The sequence below is a fragment of the Marmota flaviventris genome, chromosome 13 (assembly GCF_047511675.1).
Source record: "Marmota flaviventris isolate mMarFla1 chromosome 13, mMarFla1.hap1, whole genome shotgun sequence".
In the NCBI taxonomy this organism is placed as follows: domain Eukaryota; kingdom Metazoa; phylum Chordata; class Mammalia; order Rodentia; family Sciuridae; genus Marmota; species Marmota flaviventris.
The window spans coordinates 29,932,213-29,956,082 of NC_092510.1; the positions used below are offsets into that span (position 1 = coordinate 29,932,213).

Sequence of the window (23,870 nt, forward strand, 5' to 3'; positions counted from 1 at the left end):
TTTTATTGCAGGAAAAAAAAAGCAGGAAATTAAGCAGAAAGAAGAATTGAAGAAGAAGAACTGAAAGAATCTGATTAAGCCCAGTATATCCAAAAGGGTAAAAAAAAAAAAAAAAATCACAAGCAGCAAAAACAAATTAACTAAGAGGTTGCCTTCTTTATTATTGAATAACAGAAAGCTGTTTTGGATCACAAGTATTTTGTTGCAATAGTGCATGTCTAATTTTTGGGAAATTAGAGTTTCCTTTTTTGAAACTAGTTGACAAAATTGGGAAAGAATCTATTATGAAAACACTACATTTCAAAGTTAACTTTCTTAGTAAAAGGCCGCCTTTGCAGAACAATCGGGGAAGATTAATGTATTTAAGTGTCCTGGAATAGATGAGTTCTGAGGGAGCTTTTTGGTAAGATGGAGGAAATCGCACAAGGCCCCTTTCAGAACATTTAGTTTGTGCCTTTGGGACAGTCACTTAACCTTTAAAAGTCTTGGTATCTTTGGGTTTGATTCTCCATCCACAGAAGGATTTTGGCAGCAGCGATGTTTTCTAAGCAAGAGCGTCTGAGCGGCTACATGGGAATTTTGTTTTGTTTGGACTCATATGGGAGAAGTCTTACAGGGTTACAGAGGGTGAATGCACAGCTTAGTCTTAAAAGCACTTGAAGAGTCTTAGATAGTACAAACAAAAATGATACAATCTAGAGCCCATTAAAAAATGTTGCTTACTCTCCTTTTAAAACTGCACCTCCACATACTGCCCAAAGGACGTGTGGGTCACAGATGATGAAACCTAATTATAAAAGTTGCTCAGGGCCATCATTAGGATTGATTTTTACTATGTGAATTTTGTTGACATAGGGATTGATTGTTAATTTAAACAGAAGCAATCTCTCCCCCATCTCACAACCCTTTCAGAAGTTTAGTCAATGTATTTCTGACCTTTAGGAAGAAATAATTTAGGAGTAATCTTTGGAGGCCATTTTTATATTTCCAACACATAGCCTAAAACTTGAGTGCTTAAATAATGCATTTAATTGACTAATGTTTTAAAAGAAGCATTTTCTAAATAGTCCAAACCAAATCACTCCAGAACAAACCTGTATGAAAAACAAATAGCAGTTCCTCAGTAAGCCTCATAAATATGGCTCAAATAGTAAATTTATTCTCTTTAGTATTGAGGTATTATTGTCAAAAGAAAGCTTACATCTAGAAATAAATCAAATAAAATAAAAGAAAAAAGACCTTTCAATGGGGAACTTTTCCAACAGGTTCTTCAATTTGCAAACATCACAGGCTTTCTCTCCTAACCTGCACAGACTTTATTTCTTCAAGCTCTCCTATGCAGGCTTTCTGTCTACCATGTGAATGAGGCCAGAGTGCATTGACTTCTATTAACCCACTGATCAGTTGGCTTCACTGTGTTCCATGGTCCATCTGGTATTTTAACCCTAACCAGCTCTTCCAAAATCGGGTGCTTGAAAATGTAGCCAAAACGGTACATATCCACCCCAACCAGTGGCAAAGCAATTCAGAGCTCCTAGCCAATGTTAAAGCTTGCAATGCCTTAAAAACACGACTTGCTTCAGTATAACATTTTGAAATGCAATTCCACGGCAGGAAACTGTCAATAGGGGCTGTTTTGAAGGCCGCTTATAAGTACCAACATTCCCTCCATTTGCAAACCACAGGCAGCACCTCCTGAAAGTGCCTTTCCTTTTCCTTATTGCAGCATATTTCGTATCTACTATGGCTTTTGAAATTGAGGGTATAAAATGGAATTGGTTTTCCAATAGCTTCTCAATAACTTTTTTTTTTTTAGACTGTTAGATTTTAGAATCTTCTTATGAAGTTCTGAATCCAGAGCCAAAAATTAATCCCAGACTAGTAACTCCAGGGAAAGTGCCCTGAGGAAGACCAATTTTGCACAATTTCAACCCAAAATAGAAAAGGTGTTTCAGAAGATTTACCTAATCTTGTAAATGCTAGCACATTAGGAAAGCTGCATTAGCAGAGATACAAGCACCTAGTGACTAGCACGTACTTACGTACTGTAAATAGAGATGTATGCTTATAAGAACTTGAATTGAGCATATATGTGTATACTGCATGCGGTGTCAATGATCTTTGCATTTATTTATAGCCTTGCTGGTCACAGCATGATTTGTATGTTATACCACTTACTCCAGTCATAGGAAGTCAATGCACTGAGCATGCCAGGAGACCTACTGTGAGCATGTTACTGGGTGATTTTAGATCACCTTTGGGAGGTTATTAAAAGATACCCAGAAAGATTTGGATGTGAATGACCCCAAAAAAGAAATGCAGAGCCTTTGTCATGGGTCCCCTCTAGAGCGAATCATGGCTATGCACTGGTAAGTGTCATAGTTGTAATCATGGTAGAGATCAAAGGGGTTGCGGCAAACTGGGTTGATCAAGCCAGCCCATGCACTCAGGGAGTTCCTTTTAGAGATAGAAAACAGCATTCTGGAACAAAGTAGCCTTTGGGAGATGTTCTGTGGGTGATAAAGAACACGGTTGTGTTAAAATTTCACCTGGTTACCACCCTGTCCTTAAGCTGCTCCTGGTTGTTCTTGATTTTCATTTTAATGTCATCTTTCCCCTTTTATTTTGCCTAGGAGGGTTGATGGAAAGAAGAGATTTGGTAGTGGTTAGTAACTCTGGGATTGGCAGGGTCATTTCACCCATCGAAAAAGCCCTGAGTGTTTTCTGACTCCTTGGAAGAGAGGCTTGCTGTATATGTCATGGGCAAGTTGCTCAGCATCATTCGGGATTGCTTAGTAGTCTACAAGTCCCCTCCTTTCTACTACCACTGTAGGCTTCTTGTAAAGTGACCATAACAAGGGGGAATATCTGTTTACATGACCAAGGATCTTTGGGAGATGAGAAAACTGTAATGCTTCAAAATCAGTTAGTGCAACTGTTTTAGTTTTCAGATGATGAGACCAAGCCTGAAAAGGCTGAACTAATTTTGAGTAAGCTTATGCAGGTAGCTTGTGGAACTTGGGCTCCCATTTTCAGTGTACTCTGCCTAACCTGCCTGCAAAGGGTGTGTAAGGGTGGGGGTGGGGTGGGGGCTTGGAGAACAATGGAAGGTCATAAGGTATTCTCCCTCAAGGCATGAAAGGAAAAATCGGATGCTGAATTTTCCTTTCCTTACACTATTTTGAATGATTCTTTTCTCACTAGTTTAGTCTCCTCCTACTTGTTTCAATGCCTACTTGTTCCAGGTGCAATGAAAGGACATATAAAATACATAGCAAAAGTCAACTTCTCTATACCATTTATGCATGAATAGTTAACTATGTATAATATTTTTAAGCAGCTATAAAATATTTACTTGTAAAAACACATATCATTAAAAGTGTTCCTTTAAGACTATAGCACTTGCTTGGGGTTCCTAATAAGCAGCAATCACAACATCTACTTCTATAGAAGTGTGCCAAATAAACACTACTGGTAATATCTTATGTGTTTTTCTGTGGCCCTGACAGAATGAAATAATATATTTCAGGGACTACATCACTTTTTGGCCTTTTTGTAATCTCCTCTAACTATTAATCCTTAGCTTTCACAATACGTGCATTTAAAATGAGGTTTTTATTTTTACTTTTGATACTTAAAATTTCAAACTCCATGAATAGAACACAAAGGCATATGAAAATAAATCTGGGTTTAAGATTGTATAGGAGGAGACCAATGAGTTCACTTTCCATTGTCTTTATCTGGAGAGAAAATTATTCGGCAGAGCACCAAACTCATGTGGTATGTGTAAAAGGCAACTTATCCCCTAGCATTACAGGGAATTTGATGGATATTTTGTCTTCTTTAAAGGATGTTTTTGGTGGTTCGAATAGTCTTGCTGTCTGGTATCTCTAGATAAATTGTCAATCACATCTCAGCTTAAATGAGCTTTCATTAAGAGTATTAGACCTGCAGAATCCTACAAACCATCTCAAGAGCTTTAATGGAGGAAAGCAAACAAGAAAAGAGGTTCCACCTTCTTTGTCTGCTTGTTTGCTGAGTCTTCTTTAACTAACTTCCTCTATCACCAAGCACTGCAAACTCCTTTTATTCTCAAAACATACAACACATGCATAGGAGAGCTTGAAGAAAATTTCCAGCTGAGCCCGATTAACACTGCTGACTAAATATTAATTGACAGCTGATGTCTGTCCTCTTATTTCACGGTTTCTTTCTCCTTTGGGATTTTGAAACACCCAGGTGTCTAATTTCTGGAATGTTTCACGTTTTGCTTTCTATTCTCAGAATTTCAGGAATAAAACTTTCCTCATGAGAGAGGTGGCTCAGAGTAACCAGCTCCCACCAACTCTCCTGAGCCAACTCTCTCATCTCCAGAAGGATGCCATCCCAGGATGCCCAGGACTGCCCAGGACTCCCCAGGACTCAGGACCTATGACACTCTGAATTGTAATTACTTATTTTCCTGTGCATTTCTCAGGTGGTGAGGGCAGAAACCATGTTCTGCTTGTGTTGAGTGTGTGGCACATTTCAAAAATAAGGTTTTGAAAGAATGCCTGGCAGTCTAGGGTAGTGGAATGGTTTCAGTTAGAATGAACTTTAGCACACAGCTAATTCTGTGCCCAAGGACAGTCTCTCACTATTTCTGACCCTTAGTTTCTTCATCTGGACAATGAGATGGTTTCTTCACTGCTGACCTGACATGCTGATGTAAAGTTCAAGATGACTAAAGGACACAGAAGACTTTTCTTTATTTCCTTTTATATATGCAGTGTAATCTCTGGGGTCAGTAACCTAGGAAGTTTGAATTCCTTCAGTGCCCTTGGAGTAAAAGAAGTTGTTTTCTTGGCAGATATTCCTGACTCTGATAACATTCATGTAACTGACGTCTTGGGATTTGAATGTAGTTGCTTATGTAATTGTGTTATGGTTTATTAACATGTACTTTTATTAAAATTTCAAAACTGTAATACCTTATTCTGCATACACTTATCTAAACACTATTTTTTTAAAAGATCTGTTTTATAGATGACTCAATTTTAAAATAATGACCTAGTTGTGCAGATTTCATCATTCTTTCCAAAACCAGAAGAAGTAGATCAGGACTTCTAGTTACCAAGAACGATGTTAAACAATTCTTTGGTGTGATACAACCTCACATTCACCCAGTCAGAATGTGGCTAAAAATCAGATTTCCTGTTTTCTCTGCACAGGGTTCTTTCTATAACAGCTTGCTACTAACCAGCATGGCTTAGATATTTACTAATCAAATTGAGTCAACATGTCAGCAGGCAGACTCAGTAAGCTCCAGTTCCTTCCACCTCGAAGGACTTCAGGTACACAACAAATATTAAGCATGTTTTGCTGTGGGAATGCCAATTAGCTTGTGATCGGTTTCCTTTTTATGATGAGAGGAAATATACTACAATGGTTAAAAGAATGGGTTTGGATATTACTAGACATGTGTTCTTTGTTTTTACCAAGTTATGTAAATCCTGAGCCTAATTTTACATCTGTAAAATGAGTAGACTAATGAGTAGGCATACTAAGATTGACATAAGAATTAAATATAGGACTTTGCTTAGCAGAATTGGTGCTCAGTAAAAGATCATTATATTTCCTGATATAACCAGTGATCTTAGTAATTATAATATCAATTATTTTATTACAGGTATAACAGATGCTGTCCTAAAGAGTCATGAATATTAGCTCATTTAAACTCCCCTTCCCAAGGACTACTACTGGCCCAGGTTTACAGGAAGATCAAGCAGATTGCCCAAGGGAAGAGGCATAACCAGGTTTTGAACTCTGGCAGTGTAACTCCAGAGCCAGATTTCTTAATTACCACAATAAACTAATGATGCCTCCCTGCATGATGGCACTATTATGGACTTAGTGAGTTAGTGAAATGAGTGGCAATATTTTGTTTAGGAAATATTGCATCACAGCAGCGGCTTGTCATAGGTACCTAGATTAAATATGCATAGCATGGGTTTGTGTCCACTAGGTGGCATTGCTGTTTTAATAAAATGTGAACCAAGTCAATATTTAGACTTAGGAGTCTGCTAAATCTGAAAGCACTCGCAGGACAACCTAAATGCACCCCTTAAAGTCTGATGAAAGATGCCTCCAAAATTTAGAGCATATGCAGAGATCTGTAAAAACTAATGATATGTTGAAATAATCAAGGGTAATATATTCTAGTTAATTCTGTGTGTCCATGTCTATGAAGAAAGATCGCCTAACAATTGTGAGTTTTTGTTTCTTTAGAATTTAAACATGTTCCAAGCCAATGATAGACTCAAGGACTTACTACATATTAAGTAATAGTATAAAAAGTGGTGACTTTGTTATTTTCTTTTTTATAAGCCCTTTCGGAACAGCATGTAAAAAAGAAAATAACAACAACAACAAAAAATTGTTCATTTAAAAAGGCTGACCATTTCAGTTGACAATACATATTGTGCACATTAAACCCCTAGTAAGCAGCAGGTTAATGAATGAACATGAGGACCCTGGCTTCAGACTGTCTCGGGTGGACACTGGCTACCCTGGCTACCCTGGCTGTATCACAGAGAGTAATAGTAGGACCCTGGGAACTCACAAGACAACTCTAAGCCTCTGTTTCCACAGGAAAGTGGGAACAACATTTTTACTTATCTCTTCAGATGTTTGTGAGAATTATGTATTTGAGAAGTGCCTGTGATGCAGTATAAGTTAAGGATAACGAGGAAACCGAGAAACTTTGCTTTTGCAGTTGATGTTTGGCTTCCTGCCTCAGTTGTGCTCTGTCAACAGCTGTACTCACTGCCATGCTCTGAGCTGCTGAAAGGGAGAAACAACATTTCAGGTTTATAACTTGTGTCACATGGCTCCTTCTTCAACCAGATGGCACAGCTAGCCAAGAATATGACCATGGATCTCACTATGCATTCACAACAACTTAATTTAAAGCTCTTGTGGGCTTTATGCACCCATTGGAAGGTGACTGAGCACATGGCATATAAGTAATAATAATAATGAATAAATAATGGGATATAAATAATAAAATTCTAAGAGCTTTCGAGCACTTGCCAAGTGTTGTAATTCTCACAACGTCCCCAGAAGCTATGAACTAATGCTTTTTCCCTTTTAGAGATGGGTGAACTGGGATTGAAGTGCTTGTTCTAGTTTAAGTCATAAGCCACAGAGACAGGATTTGAACTCAGGGAGCCTGGTTGGTAGACCCTCTGCTCTGCCACCTCTTAGGTGGGAAGGGAGGAGACTCAAAAGTTCTGGAGCCCTATGTTGCTTCTCCCAGTGCAGTAAATGACGACCTTGGAGCCTGGAATGGCCATTGTTGGTTTCACTCTCCTAATCTGCTAGGGAAGTGTGACTCTGGTACCCAGGAGGGCCATGTGTTAAGTCCGTGTCAATATTTTTATGGCAGCTAGTTAACGAGATTAACCAGCTAAACAATCAATGGACTCTTGAGCTTAACAGGGTGAAGCAGAGTGGCAACAGGTCAGAAGTGAGCTTGCCTCGGATGGACGGGGCCTCTGGAGGATCACTCCCTGGGAACTGAAAGGCACAGGTGCCCCCAGTGGATCAGGTTGCTGATGCTATGGGGCCCGCCTGTGATGAGCTCATTTGTCACTCATGTTCTGTAACATTCCAGACCACACTCTTCCTGGCTGTCATTAAGAATCCCATATGGAATTCATGAATTCATATTTATGATAATCTTAGCAGTATTTTTGTCTACCCTCAGTCTTTACAAAGAGGAAAATGAAGGACCGATTGCTCAAGGTTGTCCCCAACTATCTTAAGAGGGAGAGTGGACCCCTGTTCATTTGGTCATTACACATTGCCTCTACATCCCTTAGGGCTATATGGCTTTGGAGAGCATTGCTTTGGATCCATGCTAAAACTTCCGTTTATACCAATAACATTTTTTTTTTCATCACTGAGAACCTGAATTCAAACAGATAGCATCTGTTCTTTCTTTATAGATAGCATCTTTCTATTTATATTTTTTTCTTTTTTCCTTTGCTCAAAATAAACTTTTATGAGGGCAAGGGAACAATGACAATTTATTAGAATGTATTTCAAGGTCACTTTACTTTCTCCGTAGAAGCCACAAGGGCAAATCATTCAGTTTACATCTAAGAAAATGACCCTATTTAGATAGGACCAAGGTGACGTCAAAGCAGAACTTCCAAAAGTGAAACTTGGAGGAGACTCCTACTCACCGATTTCTGTCATCGTTATCCCTGGTGCTAACTGCCCGTTGTTGAAAGAGCTATAGGTAAACAAGTTGGGTACGGATGTGAGGTCATAGATAGGTTCTTGCTTTATCTGTTTGATTCCAGTCATGTCAAGTCCTGATTGATCAGGGGATGGCTGACCGGAGTCTACGCTGTAGTAACCTTCAGACTTGGGCAGGTCGATGACATGCCCGTTGGCGTAAGTGCCGCTGGTCTCATTGCTCAGGTTGCTTAGGCCGTTGCTGATGCTGCTGCTATACACCCTGGCAAGGGCTTCCGCCTCCCCACTCTGCTGCTGCCGCTGCTCCTGCAGCCGCTGCTGGTGCTTCTGCACCTCAGCATACAGGCTGTCCCTCTGCTTCTTGGACATCCTCCCGAACTTCACAGCTGGGTCGGAGAGAAAAGCACAAAACAGCACTTGTGGTTATCACTCTTAACTACTGCAAGTCTAAGAATCATGATGGTTGTCCTTTCAACGTCAAATAAGACAAATTCTTAGCACCATAACCTAAGCATCCATTCATTTACACTTTATGATTGGTGAAAGGTCCTGTTTGGGGCAGGCCTATACTGGTTTAGGTCACAATGAGAACTAAATCTGAATGTGTTAGTCAGCTTTCCAGCACTGTGACAAATACCTAAGATACTCAACTTATAAAGAGAAAAGGTTTGGTTTGGCTTATGATTTGGAGGATTTGGGCCATGTTATGTAAACCCATTGTTTTAGGGCCTGTGGTAAGGCAGCACATTATGGGGGGGGTAGTGTGTAGCAGAGCAAGCCATTCTCCTCATGGCAGGAAAGCAAAAGGGAAGCAGAGGAAGAGGCCTGTGACCCATTATTCCCTTTGGGAGCATACCTCCAATCACCTGAGACCTCCCTCCTCTGAAGGTTTCCACTACCTCCCAATAGCACTAAGCTGGGGATCAAGCCTTTATCACGTGGGCCTTTGGGGAATATTAAGGATCCAAACTACAGCACTGAGATTGGAAGAAATGAAACAAATTTATGCATTTTTTTGTTGCCATGAAGCTGGAAGGTACATTTGCTTCTTTTTCACTTATACAAAAACCAAAACAAAACAAACAAGAGACTCCTCAATACCCCTAACCCCCCAATACCAAATTATACCTGCTATTAAAATGTCTACAAGACTCATTATTAACTTCCTAGTTAATAAGCATTAGGATTACTGGGTTGTTGGAAAGGACCTTATTATGTTACTATTGGATCTATTGTGTAATTAGTGTTTTGGGTAAGACCAAGGATGTGGGGCAGGGTGACAAACACATTTAAAGTAAACTACATCATTTATCTCCAGATGAATCTAGGGATCAAATGATAAAAATATTGGAACACAGCAATTTTGTGCATCCAATGCCTAGCAAATGAGCCAACAATGACTACTTTCCTCATTCTACCAGTCCCAACTTTTATTTTGCCTGTTTCTGCCAGCGAAATTCTCAGCCATTTTGAGTAAAAAGAAGAGGCTGTGGTCACCAGTAATACAAAGTGACTCCATTTCAATGTGTTTCTTAACTCGTGGAGCTAAGCCTTCTGAACTGCTGTGGATATTGACATTTTTCCTCACTTTGGCTTTTGTTGACTTCCTTTTTAGCATGTAAACATCCTGTTACCAGCATATTCGGGGCTCAGGACTGCCCATTGTGATCATCAAGCACTTTTCAGCTCACATTAGTGGTGGGAAATATGACAAGTGCAGAGGCTCCCCTCTGATTTTCTGTTTTCTTTTCTTTGGTGACAGTGTTCCTACTACTTGTTAGTGGTGGGAGTTCCAAGAATGTAGAAAGAAGGAAGTGGAGGGTTCAATTCCTGGATTCAGTCCTTAGAGTTGTTGCTCTTCCATGAATAACAAAAGGGTGAAATGTTTGAGAATTCTGTAGCTCAAAGGGCCCACTTAGGAGGTTCCTGCTGTGAGAGAAGTTCCATTCACTTCCCCCAATATTCTACCAAAATTGATTTTCTCCTCCCACTGCCATGGCATAGAGCTACCAACTTTTATTGAGCATGGACTGTTGAGAATGAACACCATACTTCCTAGCTCCCCTCCCTGAGAGGCATGGCTATGTGATTAAGTTCTGATTGACAGGAAGTAAACAGAGGTGGCCCATCTACTTCCAGGTCGAGGAACGCATATTTTCCTCCTGGACTGTGCATGTGAGGGCTGGGCCCAAAGTCTTCCTATTTCTTCTCAGTCTTACTAAATAGCCCTACATTCTGGCTTTCTGATGGTGCCTAAGTAAGAAAATGAAGTGGTAATTATCCAGTAATTTTTCTGAATGAAGACAAGCAAGATGATTAATTGCCATCAATCTCTCCATCTCAGTGTTGCTTTTATAGGGTCTTGAATCATTTAGATCATTGTGTTTAACTTAGTTTGTAGAGATGCTGCCTTTATTAGATTCTGTTTTTCAGAGACACATTTATTTGCTTACTAATTGCAGTGATATTTCCAGTTTGTCTACGGATAGAATTCTACAATAATTTTTAGGGAAACCTTTCTCATATATATATATATATATATATATATATATATATATATATATATATATATATATATATATATTTTGTATAAGGAATAACTAAACAATAATAAATATTGATTGAAAAAGAAAATCATGTGTCATGCTTGTTTCTTTGCTGTTCTTCTGTCCTTTTGCATTTATTTAATTTCAGAATGCTGTTTGTTGCAGTTAAAGAGGTGAATATAAGCACGGTTTCTATTCCTATGGATTACATTTTTTGTTTTGTCCAAGGGGAGATTTATTTCCTGACTCATTTTAGTAGAATAGTTTTGCATTTATTTATTTAAAATTCATAAGAATTAAAAATTGTCAATGAGAAACTCATCTAATATGGAAGTAGAAAGGTAGTCTCTTTAAAAATTAATTTCCTTTTAATCCTTGCTTTAGATTTCTATATGCTCTATATTTAGATGAAATGTATGGTGAATGGATTGCCTTAATATCGTCAGTTCTTCTCACCTGTTCCCTTCCATGCCCTTCTCTGTGTCTATTTGCAGAGCCCTTTCATTCTGTGCAGGCCTGCTGCCCACCCCTTGACTCCTGGTCACTGACCTGCTCTAGGCTAATGGGAGATTGACAAATGTGAGACAGACAAAGGCTTGAAAAGGGCTTGTGTGAATGGGCCCTCAGCTTGGAAGGACATGCCTGAGCTAATCTGCTGAAGAATGAGATACATGAAGCTGAGGTGGCCTCCTCAGTCATCTCAGGCAAGGCCAGCTATGGTCAGCAGAGTTGCAGACCTGACCTGCAGATGGCACAAGCAGAATTGTACTTTTAACCAGAGTCCTCATCATTAAATTAACAATGTCAAAAAAGTATGCTGTCAAGAGCTGTGCTCGGTTGAACATCTCAAAATGCAGCAGAGAAAGGCTCTTTTCTAAGAGAGATCAACTTCTTAGGCCACCCAGCAACTAAAATATTTAGAAAGAAACAGCTTAAAGCTCCACTTCTTTTCAGGATTATCAGTCTTTATCCTAAATCAAGGACTTCATTGATAACAACTGTAATACTATTCTAGAACAAATTTTCCCATTCATTTCAGAAAAATGATAAGCCAGTGTTTCAGGTTTGTGTTCCTCCCTGCAATAAAATTGTTGACATATTTGGGGAAAAATTACAGTATATGCCCAAAAATAAACCTACTGAACTCTTCTGACCTATAAATTATCCCTAGTCACTATGTGTAAGTACACGTGGTGTGTTCATCGACCTATTTTAACAAAGGCTATATTACTACAATATTTTCAAGTATTGACAGTCTTCTTATCACTACCCATTGACAAGAAGGCACATGTTTTAAGAGTTTGCCCCCTCAGACTTGAATGATTCTGTTAATGACATTCACTTGAGCATAGAGGCATCCTCTTGTTAAACTGCTGACTGTTAACGAAACTAGCACAATTATGTATGTGTTACAAGTACTTTATAAATACTCAGTAATGATGCTATTTGCTCATGATACCTGTTAATACTCCTTTGTACTTCACACTAGCAAGGAATAATTTTATTCATAAGTATCAGAAATCACTTCATTTTTGTTTGTATTACAGGATTCTAAATGGAATGGAAATTTTCAGAATAATGGAAAAATAAAGTCATTTATTCCTTGAAGATTTCTGCTTAATACTTCATGACATAAGACATGAACATTTGGTTTCAAGAAAACTCACTTATACAACGAATATCTATGCCTTTCTATAGTCATTCTGAAAATGATTATATCTTACTATTGTTGGTTCAAGCATTTCTGTGTTTACGTATTGCTGCTTACCAATTAAATGGATCTTAATTTAATTCTTTTCAATTTTAGAGATTTGCCCCCCTTTTTTAGTGCTCTAGTCTGATTCAATGCACCTAACTCTATTCAGTTTTAAATCTTCTCTTTTTCTCCAGCAGAGCTTCCAGAGATGGAGGGTTCTCTGTGCTTCCCAGTGTGGCAGCCATAAATCACATGCAGCTCTTGAGGACTTGAAATACAGCTAGTGTGACTGAAGAACTGAACGTCAAGTTTCTTTTAATTTTAATTCATGGAAATTTAAATGATTTAAATAGAAACAGTACAGTTCTGGATAGAAGAAGCCTTATCTGTGAAGCCTGAACCTGTACAGGGCAGTTTCTATGTTTTCATAGAGACACGCCTTCTAAGAGGATACATTCTAGATTTTTAAAAATAATAATTATTTTTTTTATCATCTAGATTCTTTGCAAGGTGAGTATTGTGTTTTCTTTTTGAGGGCCGATATTTTTCTACTGATATCAAACATTTTCCTGAGATTCCTTTGTGAAAGGTCACTAAAAGGAAGATGAACAAAGATGGTAGAGAAGGTTCTGTGGGCATAGCATGCTGTCCATTCTACCCCACCCCTGCCACCCGCCCACTTTCACCTCTTTATAGACACAGACACACGTGCATGTGTTTAAGTGGATTTGCCTTTTCATTCTTTGTTTAAGGTAAATTTGAACAAAGTTGTTATTTCTGAGTTTGATGTCTACTCTCAAATGTGCCATGACTAATAAACTAGTATATGATGGGAATTCAGGAGAGAATGAACATCCAGTGAGTTAAACTGTTATGCTAAGATATCAACTTATAGCCATGTACTTGCAGTGATCAGATAAGAAGGAGACATTCCCCGAGCCAGCATAAGTGACAGAGCAAACACGTATACTGAAATGAAAATGTCACTTTATCTCTGAGGAATGGTAGGGGGTTGTAGAAAGGAGTCAGCTGTGAGGACATTGTACCTTGACTTAGGTATTACTGCTAAGGTACTTTGAAAATATTTGCTTAGTCAGTAAATGGTAGGATAATAAATTAGTGGCAGTAGAAACTCCATCTCTCATTCTGACTAGACATAGCAAACCAACCATAACTTCGGGGCTTTTGAAATCCTTTTTTGAAAAATTCAATTTTATTTTGAGACAGGGTTTTGCCTAGTTGCTAAGGCTGGCCTCCAACTTTCGATCCTTGTCCACAGTCTCCAGAGTAGCTAGAATCACAGGTGTGTGCCATTATGCGTGGCTTTCTTTGGGAATTCCTTAATACTACATACTGGGCATTACTTATCAACAACAGAGAAAACCTAGCCAGCCTCCTGATATTGGTATTCTTTGTTTGTGTAAGGAACCCTTTAAAATTAAGGTTCTGACTGACTTCCTTTGTATGACATAGTAAGGAAGCTTTATTCATCCTTAGAATCTCTCTCTCTCTCTCTCTCTCTCTCATATTCTTGAGCCCCTTCCTCTTTGTATTCCCAACCACCACTCCCACCACTTGAATATTTATCTTTATGAGTGGTTTGACATAAGACATACTTAGGAGGCATTTTAAAGATGATCCTGTATGTCTGTGGGCAGAGGATTAAGTGGATCATGTCCTTACTCCCCAGTATCCTTAGACTCTATATTGCTTTTACTTGCCTAGAGGTATATGTGCTGCAGTGAGATTTTTCTCCTTGAGAACAGATTGAGGCTCCCTCCATTAAATGACCCTCACCCTGCCAGGACCTGTCTTTTATGTCATGGGATTCAGTCAATCTCCTAGACTTTGAGCTGATTTACTGAGAGTGCTGACTCTTCCTGGAAAATATACCCATCTCTTGTTCATGATTCTGTTCTCCAGATTCATAAGACTCATGCTTTCAGAAGACAGACTTCCTTGATTGTAGGAAGAAATTCAACATATGAATACACCCAGTGGCTTATCTCTTTGCACAATTATTAATGGGTGTTTCAGAAGATATTGATTAATATCCTGCCTCCATATGGGAGAAATGAAGTACAAATTCATCAACTCAAATTCAACTCAAATTCAAACTCAAAAACAGACTTTTCACTAAATAAATTCTGAATACCATTTAACCCCTCTTTATTCACTTAATTTGCCTTCATTTTATAGAAATACACAGTACTATAAATTTACCCTAGGAGTAAATTTATGTGCTTAGTGAGCCCAGAAAAATAAATAACAAAAAATTAGTTAATAGGAAAAATTTGAAAATTTAATTTCTGCAACTTTAGAAGGAACTTAGAAATTACAGGGCTAAAGATCAGATTCTTTTCATATATTTTTTGGATAAATTTGTAGTACAGGTATATTTTTGTGCATCACAAGTTTAGATTCATTGGGAATTAGAAAAAAAGGTAAAAACAACAACAACAACAACAACAACAAAAACAAACCTAATAACTGATTAAACCTGAATGTACTCAGTGATAGTGAATACCAACTGACTATGTTTTATAAAACTTGGACGTTTCTTACTTTTTAAATCCATCTGCTGAGAATTTGAACTTTACTAGAGAGAATGTGACTATAGGCACAGAATCTAGAGTGATTCACATCAAGAAAATAAGTGTCAGAAGTAATGGCTATGTCTCAAACTATAGGTAGTCTGAGAAGAAAGTGCTGTGAGTAGGTCATTTAGCAAACATTTACGTGCTTGATTTAATTTTAATTTTTTTCCCCAAGGCTGAGAATCAAACCCAGGGCCCTGCCCCTGCTAGGCAAGTGCTCTCCCACCAAGCCACATCCCAGCCCAAGGTGTTTGCTTTAATCACTGCCTCAGGATACAGTGGACACAGGACAGGAATGGCCCCAGGGCTCAGGGACACTTATAATCTGCTATAGGAAAGCTGTGGCCAATCTCAGCAGGGAAAAAAATGAATGTACGTGAGTGCCCAAAATATAAGAAAAACTAGGTGAAATTCTTTGTTCATCTTTTTTTATTTGTTCTCTTTCATTAACCTAAGAAATTCGTTCCTAGGAGCCAGGCCAACCAGTTTGGTTGGAGCGCACACTTGCGTCATACTCCTCCGAGTGGGACGCCACCTACACAGCCCTTGTAAGACTTGGACTTCTGCTGTAGCCTCTGCAATCTTCATCATGGCTCAGAATAGTCCAGATGCTCATCTGGGTATCCAAGCTTCTGAACTTCTCAGAGAAGCATATTTTGCTCCTTAGAATCTACCTGTACACTAAGAAACTTGTGTGCCAGGCAGACCTCCCCAGTGAACTAATGGCTTCTGTTTACCACGGACTTTCTGGTTTTAGTTCTGAAAGTCTCACATGCCAGGAGACCCCTCTTTACAAGTAAACCTGGATGGATGGTCACTTTCCACCTATGCTTATGTTGCTTTCACTTAACCTAGATAGCATAGGCTGATGGATGAGCTACAGTAAAACCTCCCCCTTCTTCTCATTTCTTGAGGCAATAGTATATTTTATGTGTTCTTACTTTACTTCCAGAACTAGGGTTTTCTTTTCTTCTTATTCCCAATTTCCACATTTAAATCCTTCCAGTGGCTCACATAGCCTCTAAAGAGGCATTCCTTTGAAAACCCCAAAGTAAGAAATAGGAAGGTGTCACCACCATACCATCTCTTGACATTCCTAGGGCAAGACACTTCTGCAGTCGGCAGTGTTGGCAACGGTTTCTGTTGGTTCTGTCAATTAAACAGTTTCTCTGCCTTGGGCAGGAGTAAGAGGCATTGTTCTGCTGGCTCCTCCTGAAGAATCCCTAGAGGGAAAAAGAAAAGGGGAGGGAAGCAGGTTTAGAAAGAAGGGAAACATTAACTTATACACTTGCTACAGTTTCTACACTGAACATAACTGAGCGTATTTTTTAAAAAATTATTTAGGTACTTCTCCTTGGATAGCTTACAGATGTTTTATGCAGAAAATATGTGCTATCTGCAGAGAGAAGAAGGCATCATTCATTCCTTCATTCACATAATGAATGTGTACTAAAGATATTTATGAATTGTGCTGTCCTCTGCAAAGGCAACAGAGTGTCTGCCCCCAAAGAGCACTGGGGACCAATTTACACCAGCAATATATGAGTATACCTTTCCCCCCACATCCTCACCAACACTTATTGTTGTTTGTATTCTTGATATCTGCCATACTGACTGGAGTGAGATGAAATCTTAGAGTAGTTTTGATTTGCATTTCTCTAGTTACTAGAGATATTGAACATTTTTTTTTCATATATTTGTTGATTTATTGTATATCTTCTTCTGAGAAGTGTCTCTTCAGCTCCTGAGCCCATTTATTGATTAAGTTGTGTGTTTTTTTTTTGTATTAAGTTTTTTGAGTTTCTTTACCTGGAGATTAGTGCTCTATCTGACGTGCATGTGGCAAAAATTTGCTCCCAAAATGTAGGCTTTCTCCTCACCTCATTGTTTTTTTCTTTTGCTGAGAAGAAGCTTTTTAGTTTGAATCTATCCTATTTATTGATTCTTGATTTGAAACCAGTATGGAGATTTCTTAGAAAACTTGGAATGGAACCACTGTTTGACCCAGCTATCTACTCCTCGGTCTATACCTAAAGGACTTAAAATCAGCATATTATATAGTACAGAGTCACCTCAATGTTTATAGCAGCACAATTCACAATAGCTAAACTGTGGAACCAATCTAGATGTCCTTCAATAGATGAATGGATAAAGAAATATATATATATATATATATATATATATATATATATATATATATACACACACACACACACACACACACACAATGGAATATTACTTAGCATTAAAAGAGAATAAAATCATGGCATTTGCAAGTAAATGGATTGAGTTGGAGAAGATCATGCTAAGTGAAAGAAGCCAATCCCCCAAAACCAAAGGCCAAATGTTTCTCTGATAAGTGGATGCTCACCCATAATGGGGGGGGGGAGGGCAGAATGTGGAGAATGGAGGAACTTTTATTGGGCCAAGGGGAGAGAGAGAAGGGGAGGGGACAAGAGGGTAGGAAAGATGGTAGAATGAGACAAACATCATCATCCTAGGTACATGTATGACTGCACATGTGGTGTGACTCTATATCATGTACAACCAGAGAAATGAAAAGTTGTGCTCCATTTGTGTACAATAAATTGAAAAGCTTTCTACTGTCATGTATAACTGATTAGAACTAATAAAAATAAATTATTTTAAAAAGAGCAATGAGGGAAAATAACAAAGAAGTGTGTTGTTGCTAAACCAAATATGATGATACTTGATGGGGACAAGGACTGAGCTTGTACTAAACTCAATGGTGGTGAGAAACTTAGAGTGCTGGTGGCAGCTTCATCACTGAGGAATGTGTGCTCAGTATGTGCTGCTGTTTTCCTAGTTTCTAAGATGCATTTGGCTTCATTGGGGAAAAAAAATTAATGTGGTCAGAACATATGTGGAAAGTTGTTTTTTAAGCCAGTGATATATTGCCTATAATAAAACACATCTTGAGTAAAGGAAAATAAACAATAAGTAAAAACTGAACAAATTATTTCTGCTTAGCCTTAAGTTATAGCATATAAGGGTTTTCATAGAAGTATGCTTGGGTCCTTCTGGTACAAAATGAAATGTCATGGACCATATACTATCCCTCTAAATAAATCTGCAGCTGAGTTTATTATTATTTTTCAGTTCTCTGCCTACCACTCTCCCTTAGTATCTTACAGAAAACCTTACTGAGAAATGCTGGAGAGGATGTGGAGAAAAAGGAACACTGTTGGTGGGACTATAAATTATTACAACTGCTATGGAAATCATATGGAGGCTTCTCGAAAGACTAAGCATGGAATCTTATCACCTAGCTATACCACTTCCCGGTATTTACCTTGAAGAACTAAAGGCATCTTACTATAGTGATACATGCATACCTACATTTATAGCAGCACAATTCACAAAGTCAAAGTCATTTTGACAGAATAGCCAAACTATGGAACCACCCTAGGTATCCATTGATGGAAGAATGGATAAAGAAAATGTGGTATATATACACAATGGAGTTTTATTCAGCCATAAAGAAAAAAAAATTATGTCATTTGCAGAAAAATGGATAAAACTAGAGACCAATATGTTAAGCGAAATAAGTCAAATTCAGAAGGTTAAGGGTCCTATGTTTTCTGTCTTATGCGGAAGCTAGAGAGGAAAAAGTTAAAGAAGGGTCAGGGTGGATTTCCTAAAAATCAGAGGAAGATCAGTAGAGGAAAGGGTCCAAAGAGTAGGAGGTGGGGAAGGAGGGGAGAGGTGCTGGGGAGTGATATTGGCCAAATTATATTGTTATCTTGGGTGCATTTATGAATATGTAACCAGAAATCCCAACAGTATGTACAACTACAATGCACCATTAAAAATGTGGAAAAAGTAAATAAAAATAAAAAAGGAAACCTTATGAAAAACGACAATCATTTCTCCAGAGATATGAAATGTTGTTTATCCATCCACTCCCCTACATAATCAGTTTCCCTTATCACTTTTGAATTGCCTACAGCAAAATAGCAAACGTGCAATTGCCATGAGCAAAAGGATGATCTAAAATAGATGTACCAAGAGAAATTTTAGGAAATGATAACAGCATCATGTTTTGGGGGGAGGAGTACTTAAAAAGCCCAGGAATGAAATAAGCTTAATGCCTATCTTGCTGAGAAGCTTGAAAAAGTTCCTCTGACTTCTGTCAAATACTTTCTGTGTTCCACAGGAGGAGAAGCAGGGCTGGAACTAGGTGAAGCTAGTGTGGCAGTCACCTTGGTTATGAAAGTTATGGTTCACCAAAAACATTTGGTAGTTATTAAAATAATATTTTAATTCAATGTATGAAAATAAATATCAATGCAGAAAATTACCAATAGTTTAAAGAAAGACAGGATTGATCTTATCAATTTTCCTTTTGCCTTGGATTCCAGTGTGGCCCAGTTTGGCAATGTCAAGAAAACTTGGCCAAACTGCAGGAACCTCAGGAATGGACATGTGTCCAAGGATCTCTTAGAGAAATAGTCTCAGTTGGTTGTGAGGTTTAAGCTCAAAGTCATTCAACAAAAACTAGTTTCATCTCCATATCTCCATGTGCATTATTTATCTACTGGACGAGTGACAGCAGAATGAAATTGTCCAGTTCGATTGAATTTATAGAACCCCTTAAAACAGAGATCATGATAAATCCCAGGGACTGAAAGGATGTACTTCATATACCATGAGCCTGTCAGACAGTATAACCTCAGCACATGAGACCTGATTAAAGATGACTTGAAATTTACATTTTTAAGAAAGAATTTTCAGTTTTTAATCTTTGGGTACTACAGTGCTACTGAGCAAAAGAGTCCAAAGAAAAGATTTTCCTTAAGTTACAAGCCTTAATTTAAGGCCAATTTGACATTAATTATGAGGTATTTATTGCTTATCTGTTGCTTATTTTTGCAAATGAGGTTTATGACATGAGACAGAGATTCTGTTTCAAATTTTATTGAATGAATAGGAATTGAGTAAGTGTGTGAGCTGAACTGATGTTATTTTTAAATAAGTTGTTTATGTTTACTCAAAAACAGCATCATAAAAATTCAGAGGTTAATTCTGAGTATGATGATATTGACATCTAATCCTAAATGAGATTTTTTGAGTTTTCTATTTGGAGAAAAATGTAGTATATTTAAAAATGTGGATTTTCCATGAAAAAATTTTCCATAAAAATAGTGTGGTGTTCAGTCATTTTTAACTAAAACATCAGAGTATACTTCATAGTAACTGCATAATTTCCTTGATTGTGGATTCTTCTTCTAAATAGAAAAGATGACAGAAGCTTAAACACTTGTTCCTGGCTGTTGACCTGTTGGATTATATTTGTCTAGTAATTAAAGCTTTTAGAAGTTACTATTTAAAATGTTTTTCTCTTTAACATAAATATATCTCCATATTTTGAAAATAGAAAATTTCCAAAAAAGGCTTATCCAATGAAACACTGAATATTTTCATTTTGACTTTGATCTAAAAAATTTTTTTTAGTGGATATTATGTAAACTAGACTGCAGCTCTTAAAATTGCAGAACAAGTCAACAGACTGGTAGAAATGCCTTCAGTGGAGAGGGTTCTGTTTTCAAAATTACTAGTGTTTATGAAGAAAAGTTTGCCTTCCTGCCCAGAGAAAGTAATAACTTAAGGAGGGTAAAAAAAATGCCACCTTATAATTTTTCTACATTGTTTCTTCTTAATGAGTTGAAAAAATTGCATTAACGTGGATAACATGCAATTCTTAATTATAGCTCTGTAGAGGAACAGAATGCAAGGGTCATCTCATGATGTTCACATATGGATTATCACTAATCATCTCTAAAGCAGATCAGTATGTTAATCTCCCTCTCTCTTCCATTCTCATTTGTTCCTCTTTTCTTTGCTTCTCTCTGTTTTCAATGGCAGGAATCATCCTTTTTGAGACTCTTAATTAAGACACTGTCAGTTTTTCACACAGCATCAGTATTTGATTGCTACTGTATGTTTTACCTTTTTTACTTTTGAAAGTCTCTTAAGATTGAATCTATGACCATATTACATCTTATTCAGTTCACTGACCTTAAATTAAGATTTCATTTGCTCACATCTTTGATCAAAAACATAATTGCTCTTGCCAATAAGCCAGCACATCGCCATTTATCCCAAAAGTAGGTGGGTTTTATTGGTTCTTGTTACATGTGGCCCTTTAAAATCACTTGTGAACTTTTTGCTTTCTCCTTGCTATTTAGTCTCTCACTCTTTCCTTCTAAGGATTGATTTGAAAAAGTTACTGTTGATTTTCAAATTTCTCTTGCTTCAAATTAAGCCATGGTTGACTGTTCTCCCAGCTTTTTGTGTTAGAAGGAATTTCCTCTCTGGTATGTACTTGCTATTGAGAAGGGTTGGTGAAATCTGTCCTGGGAAGGAATACTGAACTAACTGAAAAAAACTAGTGTTATGGTCAGCTTTTTACTCTCTGAATCAATGATACTAATCAAGGATATGATATTGTTTATCCAACAGGACCTCACTGAACAATGTGGAAGTTGGGGGAGGTGACTTTTAATTTACTTGGGGATTATTTGGTTACTTCCAACATCCCATGCTTCTAGGTTTCTTTTCTTTTCTGGAAGGTAAAGGATGGCCATATGTATATTGTGGCTGTTACCTCAATGTTGTCTTTCTTAAGCAGTTAGATAAATACATACCATTAGCTTACACTCTTTATTTTATCCTTTAGTTTTAACATATACTAATAAGTGCTCTGGAGTTCACTGGGGACAAGACTGCTAAAACACTAAGACTCTGTATTTATCTCTGTAAATGTGACTAATTCAAGCCTTCAAATGAGAATGCATTTCTAAGGATCTGCTGACCAGATAGGCAAAAACAAGAAAAAGGCGAAATAACAGAAAATCAATCCACCCACCCCCAAGCCAGTCAGAGGAGACAGGAGTGTCCATCAGCACCCTTCTTTAAGTAGGGTGCACAGGGGCCTGAAGCATGCACCAAATAAAGTAGGGACCATTCCTACCTTGCAGCCTTCACACGTGATGACTCCGTAGTGGATCCCAGAGGATTTATCGCCACAAATTTTGCATGGTATCACTTCAATTTGTGCTGAAAGGGGAAAACAGTTTGAGTTAACACAGTTTCTTTCTTTCAGTCTTCTTATCTCTTTCTCCTCCTATCCCAGCCATAATGTTTGTGTTTGAGGATCCCAGGGTGGGAGTGGTAGCGTGCAGGTCACCCACTGCAATTTGAAAGTCTTCATAGTCTTTCTCTATGTGTTACATCATCTGTTTGCCACTGCTTGCTTTTCTTATTTTATTTTTTAAATTTATATATAACAACGGAATGCATGACAACTCTTATTACATATATAGAGCTCAAGTTTTCATATCTCTGGTTGTATACATATAGTATACTCACACCAATTCGTGTCCTCATACATGTACTTTGGATAACTAAACAACCTAAATAAATAAATAACCAGAGATCAGAAGTTTTCTAAAGTCTTGTTTTCACTGTTGTCTCCTTTTAAAACTTGACCTTAAAATAGAGTAAAACAAAAATCTCTTGAATCCATGACATTAGACTTCTTATTTTCCTCTTGAAACTGAGAGCAGCTTTCACATGGCTCTATCTCAATAATATTTTAAATAGGTAAAGAAAGTAAAACTAGGGTGTGGATATGTGGCTTTATCCATTATGTGGCTGGATGTTCACTCTGGAAAATACCAATAAGAAATCAGATCATTTAGTGATCATGTTCTATCTATCCACTAGGATACTGAAGGCTGATGACAGAGGAAAAAATAAAGTAACAATTGTAGTAATGCAATTAGTGAAACAATGTGAATATGTGGAGAAATCAGAAAATGTCAATTACTTGATGTTAAGAATAAATTTAATAGGAATTGAAATAGTTTCATTGGAAATTATGTGGAATTTGGTCAGGCTAAAGGGAAAGGCAAAGAGCATTCAATAAAAAAGATTGGAGGTCTGGGGTGATTGTGTCTCAAAAATCATAGCATTTGGCTATAATGGAAATGTGGGAAATGTGGTTGCACTGAGGGGTGATGCCAGATTTTGGAGTTCCTGGGGTTGGGTAGAGTTTTTACCTAATCCCACTTGCCATAAGGAACAAAGAAGGGAACTAGATGGATAAATAATGAAAGTGGTAATTTAAGCACTCAGAAAGGTGAATGTGGAAGGCTAACCAGACAAAATAAAGGTCATTCCTAAAGTGGGTGTGGAGCTGAAGCATAGGTCACATCAGTGGCAGAACAAATGGAGAGGAAGAAGCAAGAACAAAGATGGTTTAAGGGAAGATGTCAGATTATATGATGACAGAAAGGACATAAATTGATCAAGAATCACAGGTGACTTCCAGCTTCCTGGGTTTGACAAAAATGGGGTGTTTGTGGGATTTGATGGAGCGTGGGATTTCCATTTTGCATGTGTGCAATTTGGTGTGATGTTTTGCAGGCAAGTCTGTGGGAAGTGTATGTGTGTATGGACATGTATACATATATATATGTACATATATGTGTGTATGTATGTGTGTATATATATGCATATATACACATTTTCTCTTAGAAAAATGATTTTAAGTCATGTTTATAGAGATTATCTAGAATATAGTAATTCCTCTGTCTCTGATAGTATTCTAAGTGTTGTTACAATTACGCACACTAAGAAGTTCTGCTATTTCCTATCCCAATTTAAAATAATTATGTAAAATATACTTCAAAATTCTTTGTACATAAATCTGCCGCTTGGATACATTCTATAGTTCTTCATTCTTAAATACACAAAACAAAT

The 23,870-nt window shown here is 37.7% G+C and overlaps 1 protein-coding gene across 1 annotated transcript in view; it reads right to left on the reverse strand.

Moving 5' to 3' along the window:
* Rorb (RAR related orphan receptor B) overlaps nucleotides 1-16,244 on the reverse strand; it is a 46,734-nt gene extending 30,490 nt beyond the window's left edge. The window contains exons 1-2 of the mRNA XM_027940114.2: nucleotides 16,165-16,244; nucleotides 8,229-8,630 (exon numbers count right to left, since the gene is read on the reverse strand). Of these exons, the coding sequence (XP_027795915.2) occupies nucleotides 8,229-8,630; nucleotides 16,165-16,177 (415 nt within the window). The 5' untranslated portion in view covers nucleotides 16,178-16,244. The remainder of the gene's footprint in view (nucleotides 1-8,228; nucleotides 8,631-16,164) is intronic.
* Nucleotides 16,245-23,870: the final 7,626 nt, after the last annotated feature.